This window comes from Arvicola amphibius, chromosome 2 (assembly GCF_903992535.2).
Source record: "Arvicola amphibius chromosome 2, mArvAmp1.2, whole genome shotgun sequence".
Taxonomy (NCBI): Eukaryota; Metazoa; Chordata; class Mammalia; order Rodentia; family Cricetidae; genus Arvicola; species Arvicola amphibius.
This window is the reverse complement of record NC_052048.2, coordinates 121,558,286-121,580,580: the sequence shown is the minus strand read 5'-3', so window position 1 is coordinate 121,580,580 and position 22,295 is coordinate 121,558,286. Positions and strand designations below refer to the sequence as shown.

At 38.0% G+C, this 22,295-nt stretch overlaps 1 protein-coding gene across 1 annotated transcript in view; it reads right to left on the bottom strand.

Annotated features, from left to right (window-relative positions):
- The window catches only part of Sos1 (SOS Ras/Rac guanine nucleotide exchange factor 1), an 86,767-nt gene that overhangs the window by 28,170 nt on the left and 36,302 nt on the right, over window positions 1-22,295 (bottom strand). The window contains 5 exon segments of the mRNA XM_038317969.1: window positions 8,260-8,915; window positions 9,641-9,768; window positions 18,509-18,607; window positions 18,687-18,797; window positions 21,368-21,511. Of these exon segments, the coding sequence (XP_038173897.1) occupies window positions 8,260-8,915; window positions 9,641-9,768; window positions 18,509-18,607; window positions 18,687-18,797; window positions 21,368-21,511 (1,138 nt within the window).

The following is a 22,295-nucleotide window of genomic DNA, read 5'->3' as shown; positions in this document are numbered from 1 at the left end:
TAAATAGTTAATATTTTTTTCAATCTGAAGAAAAATTTATAGAACAAAGGATATTATTGTGGGAGGTTTTTTGCTCTGAGGCAGAACCTAGCTAGACATTCAGGCTGGCCTTGAACTCACAATCTTATTGTTTTAGTCTCCCAAGTGCTGGGATTACAGGCATGTGCGACCACACCTCTAGCTAAAAAATCTTTGATTTTATTTAATGTTCCTTCCTTTAGTTTATATCTCCTAAAGCTAGAGTGGATTACTGATAGAAGTATTTTAGATACATAAATCTTTTAATAATCTCCTTCCTGTTGGTATTTTATTTGTTTGTCTTCAGTTACAGAGATCCTCAGTTAAAGACTAATGTCTCATCCAGAAGAAAAGATTTAAAAACAGAAGGCTGTACGAGATTTTAAAACAGAGATATTTATCGGTTCCATCACAATCCTCCCTTCCAAGAACCTTCTTCCTGTTCTGCAAATCTATTTGTAAGGTGAGGCTTCTCCTAATAGCATGTGTTCAGGAAGCAACAGCAGCAGCCACAGTTGGGATGCTCGGCTGTCCCTGCTGGACAGAGCTGTGTATCTAGATGAGGTCTCTGAGCATCTCTGGGCTGTATCCCCATTGAGAGTGTGGACCCACTCCTCCTCAAAACACAGGTTTATTTCAGGCTGACGATTTTAACATCCACATTCAGAATTATTTTTTTCTCAAATGCCACTCAACATCAGGCTAAAAGCTGTGGGTTTCAGACAGAAGAGAAGCAAGTGCTAAGTGAATTAAAGTATGTTTTAAAAAAAGCATGGCTATTTTTAAAATTGGGGTCTTCATTATCTTAGGCCAAGTCTATTTTAAAACACTTTGCTTCTCCTTAAGCCATTTCTTTACTTCAGTAACTTAAGATAATACTGGGAAAGGCAGCTGTGCCTCAGTGCCCAGTCAGTCAAATAGGACCACATCAGTTCCCGATGTCCACTATGTAACATCCCCGAGTGTCACCTACATCTACGTCACACAATGTCTGGGAGGCTAGTAGGTCAGGAGGACTACAGAGGAGAGCATGGCATGTGATTCTGCTCTGGTGCTCCCTTCTCCCAAGACAGTCACTCCCCAGATCAAAGGATTCCCATTAGTCTTACTTAGTTGTGAGATCTAAAAACGCAGAATTTATCAATGAATTACAGTGTCACCATAAACGCTCACACAGTGATTAAATCAGAATGCAGTTTGTGCTGCGGAGCTGGTCGGAGGCACCAGAGGCTCTGGAAAGGAGCGGCCCACTGAGGAGGCAGCCGCTGTCCTGCCTGCGCCACTGCTCAGAGGCTTTGGTGCTGGCAAGTGGAATAAACACTGCACAGTAGCCACCGCTGCAGTGAGCTGCTGGCAAGTGGAATAAATACCCCACAGTAACCACCACTCTGGTGTGGCCTAACGTGACTGAAATTTAATTTGTTCTTATCTTGGCTGGAAGCTGAAAACAGCCTTGCCAAAAAGGGAGGGTGGGGTGGAACTAAAATACTCCAAGAAAACTGGCAAAAGCTTAAGTACTTTAAAAAAAAAAAAAAAGGAAAGAATGAAAAGCTACCCATATTCCCATGCTGATTTTAAAACACACACACACACACACACACACACACACACACACACACACACACACGCACAGTTATTTCTAATCTAAAGCATGAAAAGTTTCTAATGAATAACAAACTTATTTTGAGAGGATTTGCCTGTATTTTGAAATTCTATAGGGAAAAGCTATATGTGTATTTCAGAAGCTATTTTCTGTTGCATCGATTTCTCCATCTCAATGACTCAAACACATGCTCTGCCACCCCAGTCACAGGACTTCACCTTTATGACAATGCAAAGGATTAAATTAATCTGATATAAGAAAAACTTTCAGTAATAAGGACAGGTGATATAACTTTATAAGAAAATAAAGTACCTCCTTCTATTTAACAGACAGTGAAAAGAACTAATACATTGCTGTCTGCTTGTGGCACCGTTATCTACCTATTCTTATTCTGAAATGATATTTCAGAAACAGGAGACAAATATAAAAATAAGAAAGTCAGGCAAAGTTTGGCTTTAAGGTGCAAGCACAACAAATATTCACAATAAAAAAGTGGCCCAATTTGATATTCCCTTACGGTATGCAAGCAAAAATTACTCCAGAAATGTGTTACTCAGACATAACCCTCTACTGTTTTCTAACCCACCAGAGGTAACCTTCTTCTTACTTTTTTCCTGCCATGTTCATAGCTTCTCTGCTTCTTCCTCTCCATACCTTCTTTATACAAATACCTACAGAGTCTAGTCTCAAGCTCTTGGCATAGGCCACGTTTCTTCAACTATAAGCTATAGTTATTTTGATGTTTTTGTTTTATTTTCTGAGATGGAGTCTCATATATCTCAGATTGACCTAGAACTCACTAAGTAGCTGAGAATGACTTTGAACATCTAATCCTCCTTCCTCTATCTCCTGGGTGCTATAGGCAGAGATGACAGGCATGTGCCAACACCAGTTTATGAGTTGCATGCTAGAGATTGAATCCAGAGCTTCATGCATGCTTAGTCAAGCATTCAACTGAGCTACATTCCCAGACCGTGGTTACTATTTTTTGCTGGCATTCTAGTTGACCCCACCCGTGGATAATTCTTTGTTATTTGATGTACATTTTTCAAAATCTTCTGAACTATATCTACAGTATATCTAGTGTTCAGAATATAGCACATTAGATTTTAGATCATCAGTTCTCCTTCTTCTGTCTCTAATACTTGACATTTAATATGGCAAGGTCATAAGATTTATGAATTATTTATTACATTACAAATCTATTTATGAAGAACACCCTTCCCCCATCTACCATAGTGGAACACTGTTAATCAGGATGTCTGCTCATGTGATAATACTCCCTTTTAATACAGCCATTTAAAACCTCAAGAAACAATAAGCTCCTCAGCAAGAACTTATAAACAATCACTTTTGAATTCCTTAAAAAAAGGAAACAGACGCTATGCTGACGCACAAACACTTAAAAAAAAAATCACCGTTTAAAAATAGAAGAGCACTGCCCTATAGAACAAAAATCGTTCAGAGACTTTAAACACCTAAACTGAACTGATGCAAGATACAGACTCAAATCCAATGTAGAATTTTGAATATTTTATGAGTGAGTACAAAGATAGCAGTAAATACATCAAAGAAAAGGATCTTAAGTTTTCTCAATTTCATCTTCTACAAAAGAAGTTTACCACAGAAAGGAAACAGTTTTGTAGATTATCATTATCCTTCCTTCAGTGCCATCCCATTTTCTATCGTACACAACCAGACTCATAGACTGCCACCAACCATTTTTCTACCAGTGTTGCTCTGTCTCACAATTGGTTGCATTTCATTGTCTACAGCAACGCTATGAAATGAACTTCCTGCTCCCCTTTCCCTTGAGACACTGCTTTGTGATTGCTTACTCTAGGGTAAGGAAACCGTTTCTCTGTGTTGCTGCCAAATTTAAAATAATCCACCCAACTGAGTAGTTTTCCTTCTAGAATTCAGGACGAATTCCCTAAAATCTGATATGTCCAAAATCACTGGGAATGAAAGACAAGCTATAAATTAGACTCTACATCAGATTGTCATAATTCATGTATGTTACCCATATTTTAACTCACCCAGATATAAATGTATTTTTTCCAGAAAGCTTTCTGTTTACAGAATGAGCAATTCTGACAGCCCAATGACTGGGCTTTGTCAGGAAAACAGAACCTGTGGCAAACACCTGCACCCCCAGCATTCGGGGCTTAGCGCCAGCCTGGCTACCTGTACTCCATCAGTAACACAGGAAAGTCAACAAAATGACAGAACCAAGGGCACAGCCAGTGATGGAATGGTTTTCATGCCAGAAATAAGCGGCAGGATCTAACTGCATGCAAATCTACACATAACAATTCTCAGAACTTATTACCTATTTCAATAAAAAACAAAAACTATATCCCTTCATAGTACACCCACCTGTATTTGCCCCAAATGAATAACTATTGTAAGTAACTAAACCCCATTTTTTCTATTATTAATCATGTATAACTTTTAAAGTGTTATCATACTAAAATAACTTTTTAAAACTTAGTTTGAAAGTATCAGTGGGACATGGACATATATTCTCCTGAATAAAGCAATTAATTTCTAGGTTTCATTCTGTAATTAACTGATAGGATTTCTAGAGATTAAACAGCCCTTAGGGGATTTGGCCTTCGTTTGTAAACTGAGGGTGTGCACAGTTCTGGCACTGCAGGTGTGTAGCCCTTGTATGTAATGTTGTTATTTGTAACATTTGAGAAATCAAGTTAGCTGAAGTTAGACCAGAGTTATCATACGCAAGCCAGCTTTCTCTTCTGTTTTTCAGTATGTCTGAGCAACTTAAAATAATCTAGACGATGTCTAAGTGCTGTTACATCATTAATTGAATTCCATCATGTAGTATATAATAAAAAAGTGAGTTACTAATTTTAGCTTTTGTTTCAGTGTAAACTACAACTTGTCCTGCATGTTTTAAGCAAAAACACCTAATAACCAACTAACCAAATCAAAAGTCCCTTTTTTTCATTTGGGGAGACTGAATAAAAGGAAAAAACAGACTACTGTTTCTATCAAGACAAATGATAACCATATCTGCTGTCATTGTAGAGAGAAGACAAGTGATAACCCCATCTGTTGTCACTGCAGAGAACATTTTGTACATTCAGCTGGAGAAGACCTCACGATACTGCTTTATGTCTTACAAATCCATGAATATCTACCAAAAGCACATTCTATACTGCCAGTGATAAGTTACTAATGGACTCTACAGAGTAGTTGGTCTATTAAAAAATTCTATACTGCAAGTAAAGACTTCAGTACATAGACATCAAAGAATGACTAGTAAGCTAATAACACTAGGTTTCATGTACTTCAATCTCAGAACTCATCAAGGTTGCTGGTGGGTTCCAGCTATACCTGTCACATATTATGAGATAAAACATTCAATTAAATTTCAAAACAGGACAGACAATGTCAAAAAAAACTTAGTTATAACATACTTCTTTAATACTGGAAGGATTTAAATTTTTTTTAACTTTAAAAGTAAAACAAACTAGAGATAACTCAGAGGTTAAAAGCACTAGGCTGTTCTTCCAGAGGACCTGGGTTTGATTCCTAACAAAGTCCTATCTACAGCTCCAGTCCCAGGGAATCTGACACTTTCTGGACTCCACCAGCATTGTACTCACATGGTACATGCACAGATGTGTAAAGATTTAAAACAAAAAAAAAAGAGTAAAATAATCTCATCAGGGAAAATTTCAGTAAATTTAACTTCATCAAAATTGTATAAAGCTAGAAATTTAAGTGTTATATTAGAAAAGACCATAGAAAATATTACTTTATACAAAAGCTATAGGTTGACAACAGTCATTAGATGTATGTGAAAATATCATGACAAAAACAGACTTTAGCAGCATTGTACACATAAAGAATAAAGGCTGCTGGACACACAAAACCTGTTAGCTTACTGACATATGCTTGAAAGTACACTCATTAAAAAATAAGACTTGCCAAAAAAAAAGTATTTGGTTATAGCTTAGAACTGCTAATCATAAATTCTGTTAAATAAATCCACTATAAATGTACAGACATGTTGTAAAAACAGATTGTAGATTTCAGAATACAGAAACAAGTAGCAACTGACTTTTGATAGAAAAAAAAGAACACTTGGCTCTACTGGGTTTCCAGTGATCATCACTGACTGTGCTGTTAGGAAAATAAACTGTTCTTAATATTCAGAGGGAAGATACAAGAGGTTATTTACTATACATAGTCTAGAATGCCACCCTCGAAAAGCTACTCAGGGACACAGATAGTCCCCTTGACACTACAGTATTACCATTCAATACAAACGTTGATTTTTTTTTCCCTTGTGATTTATATGGTTTTTGCTTTGTCCTTTTCTTAGAAAACAAACAAGCAAACACTATTAAGGATAAAATGAGCAGGTTTTAGATTCACGGGATTTAAAAACAAAGACAATATTTAAAATCCATAAATTTTGAGTAAACAAAGTATTTTTATAATTTTATAATTTTCTCCCTCTCCCCTCCTTTTGAGACAGGGTTCTCTGTGTATCTCTGAGACCAGCCTGGCCTCGAACTCAGAGAGATCTGCCTGCCTCTGCCTCCCAATTGCTAGGGATCAAAGGTGTGCTCCACTGCTGCCTGGCTGGAATGTTAAACAGTAGACAGCAGATTGATGAAGATCAAGTGAATAGACAGGTCATAATAATTACAGAAAACTGGAACTCTTAACAGCTTTCTATGTAAAAAGAAAGGTAACCTATTTTTATATAACTACAGAATAGCTTAAATTTTTTAATATATACTTTTTTGAGTTATAAACACAATGCATATACAAGTTTCTAGGTGACAACTTACAGTAAAACTGGAACTCCAGATGAAGCTTCTCTTATTGTTCAACAAGTCTCAGACACTGTGCACTACCACTTACTAATTCATGTTCAGAGAAGCCAAGTCACAGTAAAACTCACCTTGGGAAATGCTATCTACTTACTATGGAAAAGGTTCTCAAAGATCTACCTGTTAGGAGTCCAAAGAACAGACAGCAAAACTAAACTCTAACTTCTATATCCCAGAGATTGTGGACAATGGCATATTTGTATATAAAGCAGCTTGAGAACACTGATATAAAATAGTACTCAAATTTAACCTCTCTCCCTTTGGTAGTTCCCAGCCATATAAAGCTCTGCTTGTATATTGACTAAATTGAACAGAAAAAGCCTTGTTAAGTGCTATTCTATTCAGTTTTACTTAAGTGGATAAACAAATGGCTATTTTAAATTTCATTAGCACCAAAATAACTTCCAAAGGAAACAGGGAATCCACTTATAGGCCTTGTTAAAAAAAATGGGAAAATATTTTTTTTCCCCCAGAAACATACATTACCTAAAAACAGGAATCTATTTAATGGGACATATGGGGAAAGAAGTTATTTTCCACATTCAGGTACCTAAGAATATCGCATTATGAGTTATACTGACTTTAAATCACACATGTCTTTTAAAGAAAAAAACATTCTTTAAAAATTTGCGCTTAAAATTAAATAGCTTTCACATTCGGTATTTCATTTATGCTTTTCAACAAAACACTAAGGTAGCTATTTTGATGTTAATTTTTGAGATAAAAAACTATGGTTCTGAGACATGAAGGGACACTATGAGTTCAGTGCTGTCTACACCACCTCGGTGCTAAGATGTGTCAATGATCAGACGTCCACTGTGTTGGAGCATATGAAATGACTAACCTGTGTATGCCCATACCTCTTTACCACGGCATTTAACCCTGCCTAGCATCTTTCTAGGTTGTTCAGATTGGTCTGTCTTTACAACCTGCTAAAACTGTTTGCAGAACAGAGTACTGAAAATGGTTTCCAGATTTCCTGAATACACACAGAATGGAGACTAAGAAAAGGCAATACTGTATATATTTTGAAAAGGCAATACCGTATATATTTTATATTTAGAAAATGCAATACCGTATATATTTTGAAAAGGCAATACCGTATTTTTTTTAGATTTAGAAAAGGCAATGCCATATATTTTTATGTTTAGAAAAGGCAATACCGTATATTTTTTTATATTTAGAAAAGGCAATGCCATATATTTTTATGTTTAGAAAAGGCAATACTGTATATATTTTTATATTTAGAAAAGGCAATACTGTACATAATTTTGCCATCAGCACAATTTTGATAATAAATGAATACACTCATGTTGATGCGTCACCCTGTTCCTACTGCTCTTTACTGGCTAACTTTAGACAAGTGACCTTTTCTCTTTGTAACTATGACTCTAGGTTTAAAATAATGGTTGGAAATCTGGTAGAAGAAGTAAAGACTTAAAAGAAATAGAGTGATGGTTTTAGTCAAAGCTTCTCTATTAGAAGTGTGGGCAGCCAGGCAGTGGTAGCACACACCTTTAATCCCAGCACTCAGGGAGGCAGAGGTAGGTGGATCCCTGTAGGTTTAAGGCCAGTCTGGTCTACAGAGTGAGTTCCAGGACAGCCAGGGCTACACAGAGGAACCCTGTCTCAAAAAAACAAAAACAAAAACAAAACAAAACAAAAAAAGTCTTTGCCTGTTGTTAGTTATCTATTTCAGGCATAATAACCCACCCATCAAATCAATCAGCTTGAACAGAGAAAGACAAGCCGCTTCATGTTTCTTACCTGCATACATATGGTATGTAAGCCTCTCGATCAGCTTAATCACTGTCCCTGCTTTAATAATCGGAATCCCAGCCTTGGGCTGCACGTTCTCTTCAAAGAGAATATTCTCCTCAGAGTCCGGCTCTGCAAACCTGTACACATCCGCACTAGGCAGCCTCATCTGCTCCTCCTTCTCTTCCTGCAGCATGGTCACATCAAGCATTCGCTCCAGGGTGCTCCGGTACTGCAAAGATATCAGTGCTGCCATCCAGTTGTTTTTCTCTTCGGCTGACTTGGCAGAAAATATAACACTATTTCCATCTTTCAGAATTATCTCAAAAGCATGCTTGTATTCACTGGTGTCATCTTTATCATTAATTTGTACCTTTCGCATAAAGAACTTTTCTTTAAGACGATATTCTGCATTGCTAGCACCAGGAAGTCTTGGCTGCCCGTGATTTGATTTACAGCAAATCATTAAGCCATCGAAGAGAAATATGTGTCTCTCATGTTTGGCTCCTACACGTGTAAGAGTTCCTTCCATTATGAACTCATTGCAACACTGTCCAATGTCTTTCCCCTCCCAACCATCAATATTCTTCTGAATCTCGTTCATTTTCTTGATTGCTAGTTGTTTCCCCTTCATTTGCTGGCTATAAAATCGACACGCAGACTCACTGGGTAAAGGAAGAGACACTGTTAGTACACAGAGACAGAATGTACAGTTCATGCAGATAAGGAGGCAGGGCAAAATATAACTTAAACCATCACTGACATGGTGCTTACTAATTCCCTAAATATATGTAATTATACAGCTCTGGAAATTCAAACAACACAGAAAATTTTTTCAGAGTTATAAAAATAACAGTGATAGTCAACTATATAAATTCAGGTACAAAATATTTAGAAAGATAGATATCAAAAATAGCCTAATATAGTAAAAGAAAAAATAAGAGATGAAAGAAAATTGTTAAGTATTTTTAAAGGAACAAGACCCAAAGATAAAAGCACACAGCACATTATAATTAGGAAAGTGGGAGATCTGCTATCTGAAATAATGTCTCGAGTTATAGAGTCCCTGAACTAAAGAACACTTTGAACTGGACTTTGCCATAGCAATGCCTGTGGCGTAAATCTACCCGGCACACTTTGCTCCGTCTCCTTCAGCTCACCAGCTGCTCCTCAGGAGGTCTTGTCTGGGAGTATGCAGGGAAAATGCACAAATATGAAAGGTTTTTCAAACAATACAAATTCTCCGGGCTTTGATGTCACTTCCTCTAAGAGACCAAGCGTGTCACTGACAGCGTTTTCTTCATTGTTTACTTGAGGAGGGAGCTGAGGCCCCTGAATTCATACCACAGCTTCAGGATAGAAAGGAAGAGAGTTTACAGAAAATATTCACCTTAATCTTCGTTTTGCAAGACTTTTGGAGCATATTTTTTCCATGCCGCTTTGGACATTAAGCAGGGCTGTTATAGCTTGTTTCACACATTCCTTGTCGTCTTGATCTTCACTCTTTTCTTCTAACTGCTGTGAAGTCAAAGGGACAAAACAATAACCTCACTTTATTTAAGGATAAAATTAACATTCATTCAACTTTTTCTACTTCAATAATTTTAAATGTTCTATAAATGCATCTGTTTAGATTTTATGTGTATGGGTGTTTTGCCTGCATATATGAACATGTACTACATGTGTGCTTTATGCCCACAAAAATCAGAAGAAAATGTCCAATCCCCCAGTACTGGAGCTGCAGGTGGGTGCTGGGAGCTGAATCTGCATCCTCTTCAAGAGCAACAAGTGTTCCTAACAACTGAGCCATCTCCCCAGCCTCTCGCTTTATTTTCGAAGTGTTTTTCTGGGCAGAGGATATAACTGGTACTGTGTTTATCTAGCATGCATAAAGCCCTGAGTTCTATTCTCTGATCCATATAAAGCAGACATGTTGGCAGATGTCTGTAATCCCAGTCAGTACTCAGCAGCAGAGGCAGCCTCAGATACCGGAGAAGCTGTCTCTGAAGAAGAAAGCAGTTCTTATTGTTTTTGCAAGGCTTGGTAGCACATGCATGTAATTCTAGCACTTGGGCATCAGAGGTCAGCCTGATCAACAGGCCCAGAACATATCTTGTTACTATCTGTTACCAGGTTCTCTGTGTGAAAGAACACGGACTCACTCAGCATTCATAGTCCTGAAAAGAAACACCACAGAAGTGCTTCTAACTCCCATAGGATTTATTTAGCATGGCACCAGACACAGAGATCCGTACCCCCACACACCCTGTGACAGTTTCTCTGTGTAGCTCTGGCTGTTCTGGAACTCACTCTATGAACCAGCTGGGCTATAACTCACAGAGATCCTGCCTCTGCCTCCGGAGTGCTGGGATTAAAGGTATGTACCACCACTGCCTGGTACACAGAGATATTCTTTATAGAATAAAAAAAATAAAGTTCAGGGCTGACAAGATCACTTAGCAAGTCAATCTGTTGCCAATGCTAATGACCTCAGTTCAATCCTAAGGACCCACATGTAGGAGGAAAAAACTGACTCCTCTAGATGTTTCTCTGACCTCCAACAACACGTTCCCCGATCCCTCTGCTCATACCCTCTACGTGAATAATAAATGAATACGTGTTTTTAAAAGTCTTTAAAAATGTAAAGTCCAAAGACATTCAAGTCAGTAGCATATGGAGCAAGATCTGACAATTAGACAGAATATTGATCCCTCTGTATTTTGTTCTGATTATAGATATATTTTTAAATTATGTGCCTGTGGGGGGATGGGTAGGTGTGGACTTAGACATGTGAGTGCAGTGCCCTCAGAGGTCAGGGAGGGTGTTGGAGTTACAGATGTTTCTGAACCACCCTACTTGGATGTTGGGAACTCAACTCTAGTCTTCTGGAAGAGCAGCAAGTGCTTTAACCTACTGAGCCATCTCTTCAGCTCCTGTCCTTGGTATTTTATATTACCAATTCAGCAAATATACCTAATGCACAAAATTCTAATACAAAGCAGATACAAGAAAAACCTGTCTAGAGATCATTTGATTTCCTATTCAAAAATGTTTCAGAGTCTTTTATGTACCTTTTAACTTGCATTTTGCACGTGGAATATATTGGCATGCGAAAAGTACTGCTTGTGTTTTTATTTTATGTGTATGTGTGTTTTGCCTGCATGTTTGTCTTTGCACCATGTGCCTTGGGGACCAGAAAAGGATGACATCCATCCTGGAACTGAAATTAGACAGTTACCACCTGGCATGTGGGACTGAGAACTAAACCTGTGTCCTCTAGAAGAGCAATGGCTCTTAACCATTGAGTCATCTCTCCACGATAAGTATTTTTTAAAACCACAAACACAACATATTTTCCCCCTTTTTCTTCCTTTCCTTTTCTCTGAGACAGGGTCTAGTGTGCCGTCAGCTGCCCTTGAACTCTCAATTCTCCTGTCTCCCTTTTCTAAGTGTTGGGGTTAGAAGTCTGTGACACTATGTCGGGTTTGTACAGTGCTGGGGATAGGACCCAGTGCTAGAAAAGCACTCTATCAATCTAGCTACATCCCCAGCCCCAAAGTGGTTTTGAATCCATAAAGTTTTCAGATGAAATACTTTTAAATGTTATTTTTAACTTCATAGTTAACAGGAAGCATCCAACATTTTGGTATAATAAAGACTTTTTTGAGAAGTCTCACTGTATGTCGATTAGGGTGGCCTCAACACAAAAAGAATCTACTTGCCTGTCTCCCAAATGCTGGGATTAAAGGTATATGGTCACCACAGCCAACTAATAAAGCCTTTTCTGTATGTGCATTTTTTTCTTTTTATTTAAGTTGATTTAAACTGGGAAATGATGCAAAATAATTGAAGCTAATTATCCTTAAAGAGGTGGCTTATTGTTGCCACAGAAAAAAAGCAGTAGATTCATATACAAATGACAACAAAGAAGTGCTCTCTTGTTACTATCCATGGTGTGACTAACACTCAAACTTCCTACCCAGTGCTGTCTCTAAGATCATATTGCATACGCACTGAGTGCCCTCTAAGGAATCATACTGTAATGAAAATGTGTAGGTCCTATACAGATGATCAAATTTATCTTTTCACAGGAAAGGAGCCACTCACACCCTTGCTTCCTTTTTGGTTCCTTAGAAAGAAGCAGTGGGGAAGCCAGGTGTGGTGGCTCATAACTAATCCAACACTCAGGAATCTGAGGCTGAAGGATCACCCCAACTTTAAGGCTGGCTGAGCTACAGAGTGAGCTTTATGCCAGCTTGAGCTGAAGAGTGAGGCTTGTTCACATCCGCTCTGGCTCCTGACAATGCAGTTGTTGTAGTATAATGCACGTACAATGGAGCTCCCAGGGTAGTGTAAAAGAGCAGCCCACGGAAAATGATAGGCCGGGCGGTGGTGGTGCATGTCCTTAATCCCAGCACTGGGGATGCAGAGGCAGGTGGATCTCTGTGAGTTCAAGGCTAACCTGGTCTACAGAGTGAGTTCCAAGACAGCCACAGCTACAAAGAGAAACCCTGTCTCAAAAAACCAAAAACGAAAATGATATTCACAGAAATATTCTGAAGGATAAAACTTGATCATTTTAACACAAAATAGACCATGGTATTTAATTTGGAGGGTCTGGGTTATTACAGTGCTGGGGATGGGACCCAGGACCTCATGCATAGGAGGCAGGCATTCTGCTACTGAGTTACATTCCTTCCCCACCTCTGTGGTGTTTAACTTTAGAGTTCAGTTTATCAGTAAACACAGAATAGCTAGGAACATATGAATTAATGATTTTATTTCTAGAAACTACTTTGCTCTACCATAATATAAAATGAATACCATTTACTTAGATGAATAAGCAGGCTCATGACTGTTCATGACTGTCAGTCCAAAGACCTTCTCACCAATGTACCTAATTAACTGAAATGACATAAAAACCTACTTAGAACTCACGTCTTTGCAGGTTTAATCAAATGAGGCCATGCTAGATTATGACTGAACCCTAAATCCACTCACCTGGAGACTTTGTGTTAAGGAAAGGGAGGTCTGGATGCTGACACCAAGAATGGGAAGTGGTGACCCTGAGGCAGGTAGAGGCAAAGCCTGGATGAGGCTACCTGAGAAGCAAGGAGAACCCTGGATGGCTGCCTCCTCAGAGCCAAGTGAAGACTCTTCCCTAGACCCTTCCAAGATGTAGACCTTGTCAACTCCTGGTTTCAGCCTCCAGAGCAAAAAGAATTAACTCCTGTTGCTTTTCAGTCACTAAGGTTATATTATGTTATGGCAGCCTTAGAAAATATTAATTCTATATAATGCATATATAGCAGACTTCAACCTGACTTTTACAATGAAAGAAACTTACTTTCCCTTAAGTTATATGGACCCAGTATATTGCAAAGAGAATGGAGTAATTCTCTGGGATATTAATTAAACTTGTTTAATTATTTTGTTGAATCAATTTGTTACTATTCATAATCTTGGTCATTATATTTAATCATAACAATCCAGTCTAACTTTGTTTAATAAAGCAAACAAAACTTCTTAGAAGAATCATGTTATGGGAGTGGATAGTTTCACGAGTGCAGAAGGAAGTCTTCACTTCATAAAACATTAACTTTAATGTCTCTAACTCGTCCAGAGGTCTAAGGACTGTCTAGTTTGGTGGAAATGTTTTGAATTTGAGTAGTATCAAAATTAGTAAAAACTGATTAAGAAGGCATACTGTTCTTCCAGAGGACCCAAGTTTGATTCCCACCCAGGAGGCTCACAATTGCCTGTGATTGCAGATCCAGGGGGTTTAAAACTCTAGCCTCTGAAGGCATCTGCACTCACAGCACACACACAAACACACTCACATATACTCACAGGCACATACACATGATCAAAAATAAAAGCATAATAAAAACTTAATTTAAAAAATTTATTTTTTAATTGACCATTAAAATTATATGTATGTATGTATGTGTATATATCTGTGTGTAATATATATTACACATATATCACACACACACACACATATACATACAAACTGGTTTTAGAGACAGGGTTTCCCTGTAGCTTTGAAGCCTGTCTTAGAACTAACTAGCTCTTGTAGACCAAGCTGGCCTTGAACTCACAGAGATCCGCCTGCCTCTGCCTCCCAAGTGCTGGGATTAAAGGTGTGTGCCACCACTGGCCGGCAAAAATTGTATATATTTATGGTATACAACATGGTGCTTGATAAAATAAGATGTTTAACAATATATAATGCCAAATATCATTTTTCTCAGGTGTAAATTTTTTTGTTTTTTTAAGACAGGGTTTCTCTGTAGCTTTGGAACCTATCCTGGCTCTAGCTCAGTAGAGCAGGCAGGCCTTGAACTCACAGAGATTCGCCTGCCTCTACCTCCTAAGTGCTGGGATTAAGGGCGTGCACCACCACTGCCCGGCTCAGGTGTAAATTCTTAGAATCTGCTCTCAGCCATTTTTAAAACCATACAATATTATTATTTGCTATACTCACCATAATACACACTCTCATATATATATGTATGCATGCATGTATGTATGTACATGTGTAAATACATATGTATGTATGTGTGTAATTTTCATTTCGAAAATTACTTTGTAGCCGAGACTAGCCTCACATCTTTGTTTAGGATAGATCTCTTGAATTTATTCCTCCTGTCATGAGAAAAAGACTGAATCCAGTGAGGAATTCACCCAGTCCTCAGAGAGACAGGACTGTTAGTGTGGAAGGGCCCTAGCATCTGAAGGGGTATGATCGCATACATTTCCCCTCAGCTTAGGCTGTAATGCTGTAATCTTACTATGCACTCATCTACAGGTGATCTTTAGCTTCCCAACCCCAAACCACACTTTCTGAGTTTGTAGAAGAATCGCAGTCAAGTAGCTGGCAGCCAGGTCATTTTATTCAAGGAATGTGATAATCCTTCTTCTGATAAAAGAAGGGCTTTAAAGAGCAAATCACACAAAGCACAGCTTCAGCAAACTTAAATTCTAATGAGGTCAGACATCTGTCTCCTTTATGCCCCCATTATCTAGGAAACGCGTGTTAATAAGCTAACTAGAAGTCAGGCAGAGCCCCTTAGCTTACTTAACCTCACTCAAGTGTGATTTAATATTTCCTGAATAAGCTCATTAAATTCATTTTAATCATATTTTGATTAACCCTAATTCTTTCCTCACTCCTAACTGAAATTTTATATCCATTGACAAATATCGCCCTTATACCCCAACCTCTAGGAACTACCATATTACTGAGTCTGACAGTATTATGCTAATACCTACAAAATATTACCCTATGAATCTGTAAAGTTTAAGGCATTCTATGTTCCCCAAATAATCATGTATATATGAAATTTACAATTCAAGTTCTTTTAAAATACAACACAACATTGACAGGAATTCTAAGAAAAATATGTATTTTTGCTACTCATTATTTAACAAGCATTTAATAAAAGATTTAAATGTCAGGTACCATGCTAGGCATGAGAATTCAAAGGCATATAATATAGGCTTTATTCTGTTTCCTAAAGGACCACACTGCGTAAAGACAAGGCAGACAACAGAAACGTGACAAGTCCCATAAAGAGGTCTGAGGACAATGAGAAGCTTAGTGGAAAGCCTAGGGAAAGGGGGTGTTCACAGGGAAGTTAGAGAAGGAGGAATTCCACCAGGCCTATGAAAGAAACAGGGAAACAAATGCCGCCCTGCACTGAACTGGCATATCCAGGGCTGCTGAAGCTCATGGGCAAGACTAATACCTGCGATGAAATTAAGAGCTAGCAAGCGGTGAAGCTCAGGAATTCAGACTTTCTGTTGCAGGTGCCAGGGAACCAATTTGTACCTTTCAATTTGAGAGTTTAAGGAAGTACAAAGACCATACAAAGAAGGTGCTGTTGTATCTATTCAAGAGATATGAAGGTGATGTCACTACAAACGGACACTTGTTGCTGAACACAGATTCAATTCTGATATTAAATCATGAGGCGCTGCCAGTAAGGGAGAGAAAAGAATCAAAATTGATGTGATGGATGGGACCCAAGCTGCCCAACAAAGACGGCGAATGCCGAAAACGTCAGAGATCTGGATAGGCAAGGCAAGAAGACAGTGGGAGATGAGGTGAAGGAAAGAAAGTGTCACGGACAGTAAGAAACATCTCTAGTGAAGTAACCTTTGCAATGTTTTAAGTTGATGGTGCTACCTAGTGAAATAAGCATTCTATAAAAAGGAAACCAGGGCTCAAAAAAATCAAGTGATTTTTCTCTAGCCACACAGTTTGTGGGCAGAAAGACTTCAACATCTACAAAATCCCCAAACCCACTCAGCATACAAATACATTATGGCTAGGTTCCAAATGCCCCTCACATCTTAGCATTTGGTGCCTCCATCTGCCCTGATCTCATGCAGTCAATTCTGCATCCAGAATTACCAAGTATAGATGGACATTTCAGAGTAGCAACAATTCTCCAAAGAGAAAAAAATTGGAATACTAAGTTGTCCTCTGGCCTCATGGACAGTGTGTGCACACAAGTGCATTTACTTATGTATACACATGCAAAATAAATAAGAATACAAGCAGTACATCAATGCTGAAAAGAATCCAGAGTGGAACAAATGACCAGCCTGTCGGTCAGTTTCCTTTCCGTGCACTACCCGTATACTGTTTACTTAGCAATGTAAACTTAAGTCGTGATATGATTTAGGGATATACATTCTCAAATGAGTAGAAAAATACTAACTCCTAAAGGGTGTTCTTAAAATGTGATTACCATAGCTATAATTTTTGGAAATCTTAATTAGAGGTATAATGAAAATCATCCCCCCACTTCTCAAGACAGGGGCTCATACTGGCCTAGACTTGCTACGTAGCCTTGCCTGGCCTCAAATTCATAGTAATCCACTTGCCTTAGTCTCTCAAATGCTCATACTGTAGGTTTGATACACTATACCCAGATAAATTTAAATAGCATTCTTATTTAAAAAATAAATTATTTCTATAGAGTGTGTGTGTGCACTTGTGTGTGCAGGTATGGAGGTAGGTAAGAGGACAACTTGCAGAAGTCAGTTCTCTCCTTCCAACATGTGGGTCCCAGGAGTCAAACTCAAGTAATTAAGCTTGGTGGCAAGCACAATCTCACTGGCCTTTATGATTTTTTTTTTTTTTTTGAGATAAAGTTGAACTCTGTTGCCCATAGTGGCTCACAACAGCTTCAAGTGCTGGGTTGTACAGGTAAGAACAACTACACCCAACTAATTCTTTTCTTTAAAAGCTATCTTGAATTCTGTGTATGTTTGTGTGCCTGTGAGTGCTATGTGTATGTATGTACCCACAGAGGCTGGAAGAAGGCACTGGATCTCCCTGAAGCTGTAGTCACAGGTGGTTTGTTAACTGTCTAGCGTGGGTGCTAGAAACTACACCCAGGACCCCTAGAAGAGTGTCACGTGCTAAGCCACCTTTCTACCCTTTAAGTTTCCATGTGCGTGCATGCATGTGTGTGTGTGTACATGTATGGGTATCTGTGTACATGGAGGTCAGGGACAACTTTGTGGCACTGTTCTCTTTCCTCCTTTCTGTGAGCTCTGGGATTGAACTCTACTTGCCAGGCCATGTGACAAGTGTCAGCCAGTTTCATCTTGCTAGCCCTTAATTTTTCATATCAAACTGCTCAATTTTATAACCTTTCAAATCCTCATCAAAGCTTCTTATTTCTATTTATAAATTAATAAACTTTAAAGCTTTATGTAGCTACTCAATCCTTTAGAATTTCATTACTTCCTAATATTTTAACTATGATCATTTGGAGAGTTTTTACTAATATACAAATTCACTATTTCTAAAATAGTAACAACAGCGAGTTTAACAAATAGAATTGCAAAGCTAAACTATGAAAATCTATTGAACTAAGTATTATTTCAGTCTTATTTTCATATTGGGTCCTTGATAAAGAGTCCCTGCAACTGTTGAGGTCCTCAAATGGAGTCTTGGATGCATACACGGTTGTTTTCAAAGAATCTTACCCATCTAAGCAAAAAGGCCACATGATTAAAGATAAAATTTGATTAAAGATAAAATTGCTTTATAGTTCAGTAGTAAAGTCAGAAAAAACATGTTGTTTACTTACTTCTGCAGATTTGCTTAAAACTGCTTCTCAGCTGGACAAAGAAAATGAATATACACTATGGATATGGACGCTCATAATAATTTTCTAATAAAGTGGCAAAAACTGACAGCTGACTGCTTTGTAAGCACCAGTGAGAGCTCCCTTACCTTCAGAAGCTCAAAGTAGTGCAGACCGTGGTACACGGGGGCAAGCAGCAGCCGGGGCAAGACATACTGGACAGCTTCTTTGAAGCCCTCGCCTATTGACTAAAAAAGGAAGAAATTTAACTTTTTTTAAGAGCTTAATTTTCTGACATTGTGAAATTTGATTTAAAAGTCACTCTACCTGCAAATAAAGTGCTGCCCCAGGCTTTGATAACTGACTAAGGAAACGGTCATGGAATCCAGGTCGTAAAATATCCCGAGCATATGATTCATATGGGTCAAATGCTAGTTCCTTAAAAATAAAGACAATAAAATAAGTGTAAATAATCGGTCTCCAAGGTAAAATATAAATGACCCACTACCCAAAATATAAAAAATTAAATTATGAACCAATCTATACAAACATAATATTTCTTTTAAAGATTTCAAAAGAAAATTGAGTGGTCATTATAATTTAACAGAATAAATCTAATATTCTCAAGTAAAAGAACACATACTTTTTTTCTTCTAAGTAATAAGTTCAATGTACACTAAGATACTTCTCTGTCCTAAGAGTGGGCAGACTTGGTTCGAGAAAACAGCACAGCTTAACAGATGGGTATGACTAAGTAAGGCACGAGTATTTAAGGCCCTGATGTTAGACATTTATTTTCTCGATTTAAAGGTGGTGGCCTAGAGAAATGGCTTGGCAGTTAAGAACACTTGTTGCTCCTGCGGAGGACTCAGGCACCTTACAATGACCCATAATTCTAGTTTCAGGATATCTGATGCCTTCTTCTGGCTTCTGGGGACACCAGGAACATATGTGGCACACAATCATACATGCAGGCAAAATACATAAAATAAATAAACCTAAAAAATTTTTTTTTGGTATTGGATTTTACTTTCCTAATTTGTAAATTAGAAGTAACAGCTTCTATCATCTAAAAGTCTATTGTAGTTTTCACAAAACTAACAATCCAAACTGTAAAATCAAAACATCATTATTAATATTACCAATCATCAATAAGTAAGTCTCGTAGCTATAAAAGTACTGATGATTCCTGAGGAAATAGAGAGTAGGTTTATTGATTTTAGCAAGAGAAATAGGCCCTTTCCCATCTCAATCCAGTGCTCTATTGCACTTAATGTAACAGTTAGGAGTGACAGATATAGCTCAGTGAGTAAAGATGCCTATCGACAAGCCTGATGACTTTAGTTCAATCCCTGGGACCCACAAAATGGAAGGATGCAACTGACTCACACAAAGTGTCCTCTAACCTCTAATGCATGTGAATGAAACACACACGTAGAATTCCAGATTCTGACAAGTGTTCATTTCTATAAAAGCTAATGCTAAAAGAGACAAGTGGAAGGATGTAGTAGGCAGTAAAGGATAAGACAAACGACTAAAGGTATGGATTACCGTTAGTGTTGTTTTTAACCACTTCTTAAGCTTCAATAGAACACCAGGTCTGAAAACCCTTCCAGCTGGAGCTCTGATCACTATGAGGTGTGATGTGGCAGGGAATGCTCCTAGCTATCCTGCTTCCTTACATCTTCGTTCAACTCCTAATGTTTTAATTATTAATTTTTCTCTCTCTACTGATTAATGCTATCCATGTCACATGCCAAGACTCTGTAATTCCATTCTGTTCCACTGTCTGTCTATATTAGTGGCAACACTATATACTGATACTACTATTCAATAAATTTACATATGTGATAGAGAGTTTCCTCGGTCTGCTGTTCCTCTAAATTAATTTTTTTTTCTGCTATGGGCATAGGTAGTAGGTGGTGAGTGAGAAGTTCAAAACAGGATTCTCATTGTGTAGCTAGCACAAACTACCCTAGAACTTGCAACACAACCCAAGCTTCACACTCATTCTTAGACACCAAAGACAACTTGCTGTACACTGACTGCTAACTTTAATGAAATACTGAGTTTTTCTATCCATAAACATAGCATAGTATATTCTCATTTACTCTTAACAAAGGTCTTATGTACTTTTAGTTAGGCCTTTTATCATCATTATCGTGTACGTGTATGTGTGCACAGGTGTGTCATCATCATCATTGTGTACATGTGTGTGTGTGTGTGTGTGTGTACAAGTGGGTCATCATCACCGTGTACCTGTATGTGTGTGCAGATCAAAGGACTTTTGGGAGTCAGTTCTCATTCTACCATAGTTCTAGTGATTGAACTCTTAGGCTGGAACTCGCCCAGGGACCAAGCTCAGGCTGTCGAGTCCGCACAGTGCTTTACGGGTGGAGCCATCCTGCCTGCCCTACTTTCTTACTGAGTATCTTCTAACACATGGCAGTTTTTGCCTTTAAGGCTCTATATTCTGACGGCTGTCACAGCACCGAAATGCTCATCTTTCCTCTAAGCCACTACAGTGAACTTACCTAATTTTTTTTAAGTGTTGTTTTCTTGTATCTGCTAAATAATGACTACAAATAAGGACAACTCTTTTCATTATTGTTTTTTGAGACAGGGTTTCTCTGTGTAGCCCTGGCTGTCCTAGAACTCACTCTGAAGACCATGCTGGCCGTGAACCACAGAGATCCACCTGCCTCTGCCTCCCAAGTGCACCACTGCCCAGCAGACAACTCTGTCTTATTCTGTTCCTTTTCTGTCACTTTGTATTAGGCAGTCCCTGAGTGATTTACAGTGAGGCACTAGGACTGGCTGCAGTGTTACTCCTCTGTGAATCTGGGAAAGAACTTTTTCTGTGTTTGATCACAATAAATGTTGACAATGACTCTATGGGAAAGGAGCAATAATGCATTTATAAGTTAATCACCTGTGACTTGAACTGGAAATGGGAATTATAAACCTATTTTTAATGTAAATGTAAACTTATAAACAGACATACTTACCTCTGCTAAGTCTTCAAAACAGCTTCCTACTAATGGGTGGGGACTGCCTTCATCTGTCATTTCTACAGTGTCTTCTATATGGCCCAGTAACTTTACACTAAGTTCATGTATATCTACTATACGACTAAATATGTTTTCTACATCCTGTGGAGAAAAGGGAAAGAAATATTAATTCAGTCATGTTGTATAATAAGATATCTTTTTAGTAAATAAAATCCTATTATAACCAAAGTTTAATATACTGAGGAATTTTAATGACTCACAACAAAAACACTTCAAAATTCCTTTTTGTGCTATACAATTAAGAAATACACATCTCTGTCAATCGTTTTGCTTTAGAACATCTTGATATCCACAGGTCCCCAGCAGTTCAGCAGAGAGCAGCAGGGTCTCTGCATTACATTTGTTGTGATCCAAATTCTGGTTGAAGGACATGAAGAAAACTATAGCTTTATCCAGATACATAATTTTATCCAGACGTGTAGTGGGAAAATGAAGGAAAATTTTAATAGTCTATTCAACAAACTGATATTTTTTTGTCTTCTGTGTAGTGTCTGTGTAGCTTTTCAATTGAGACTTAATTAACATATCATAAAATAATTGGTTTTCTGAGAGAGGATGCTGAGGGTACTGTGCATGGAACTTAAGGAAACTGTCTAAGGTGGGAAAGTATCTTCTGTCTTGACAATGACAGGGTTAAATATGGAGAAATAAATGTACAAGATCTCACAAAAAGTATATTTTAAGTATTATCTTCCTATGTGTGGGCCATGTAAGTACAGTATAAGATGTACTGACGGAATGTATTTCCACTGTTTTACTTACAGTCCCTACAGCCACAGTTCTACTCTCTAAATATTCCATGCAAACAGATGAAATGTACTACCCTTAATAAATTCATCATTTCATACACATTAATTGTAATACA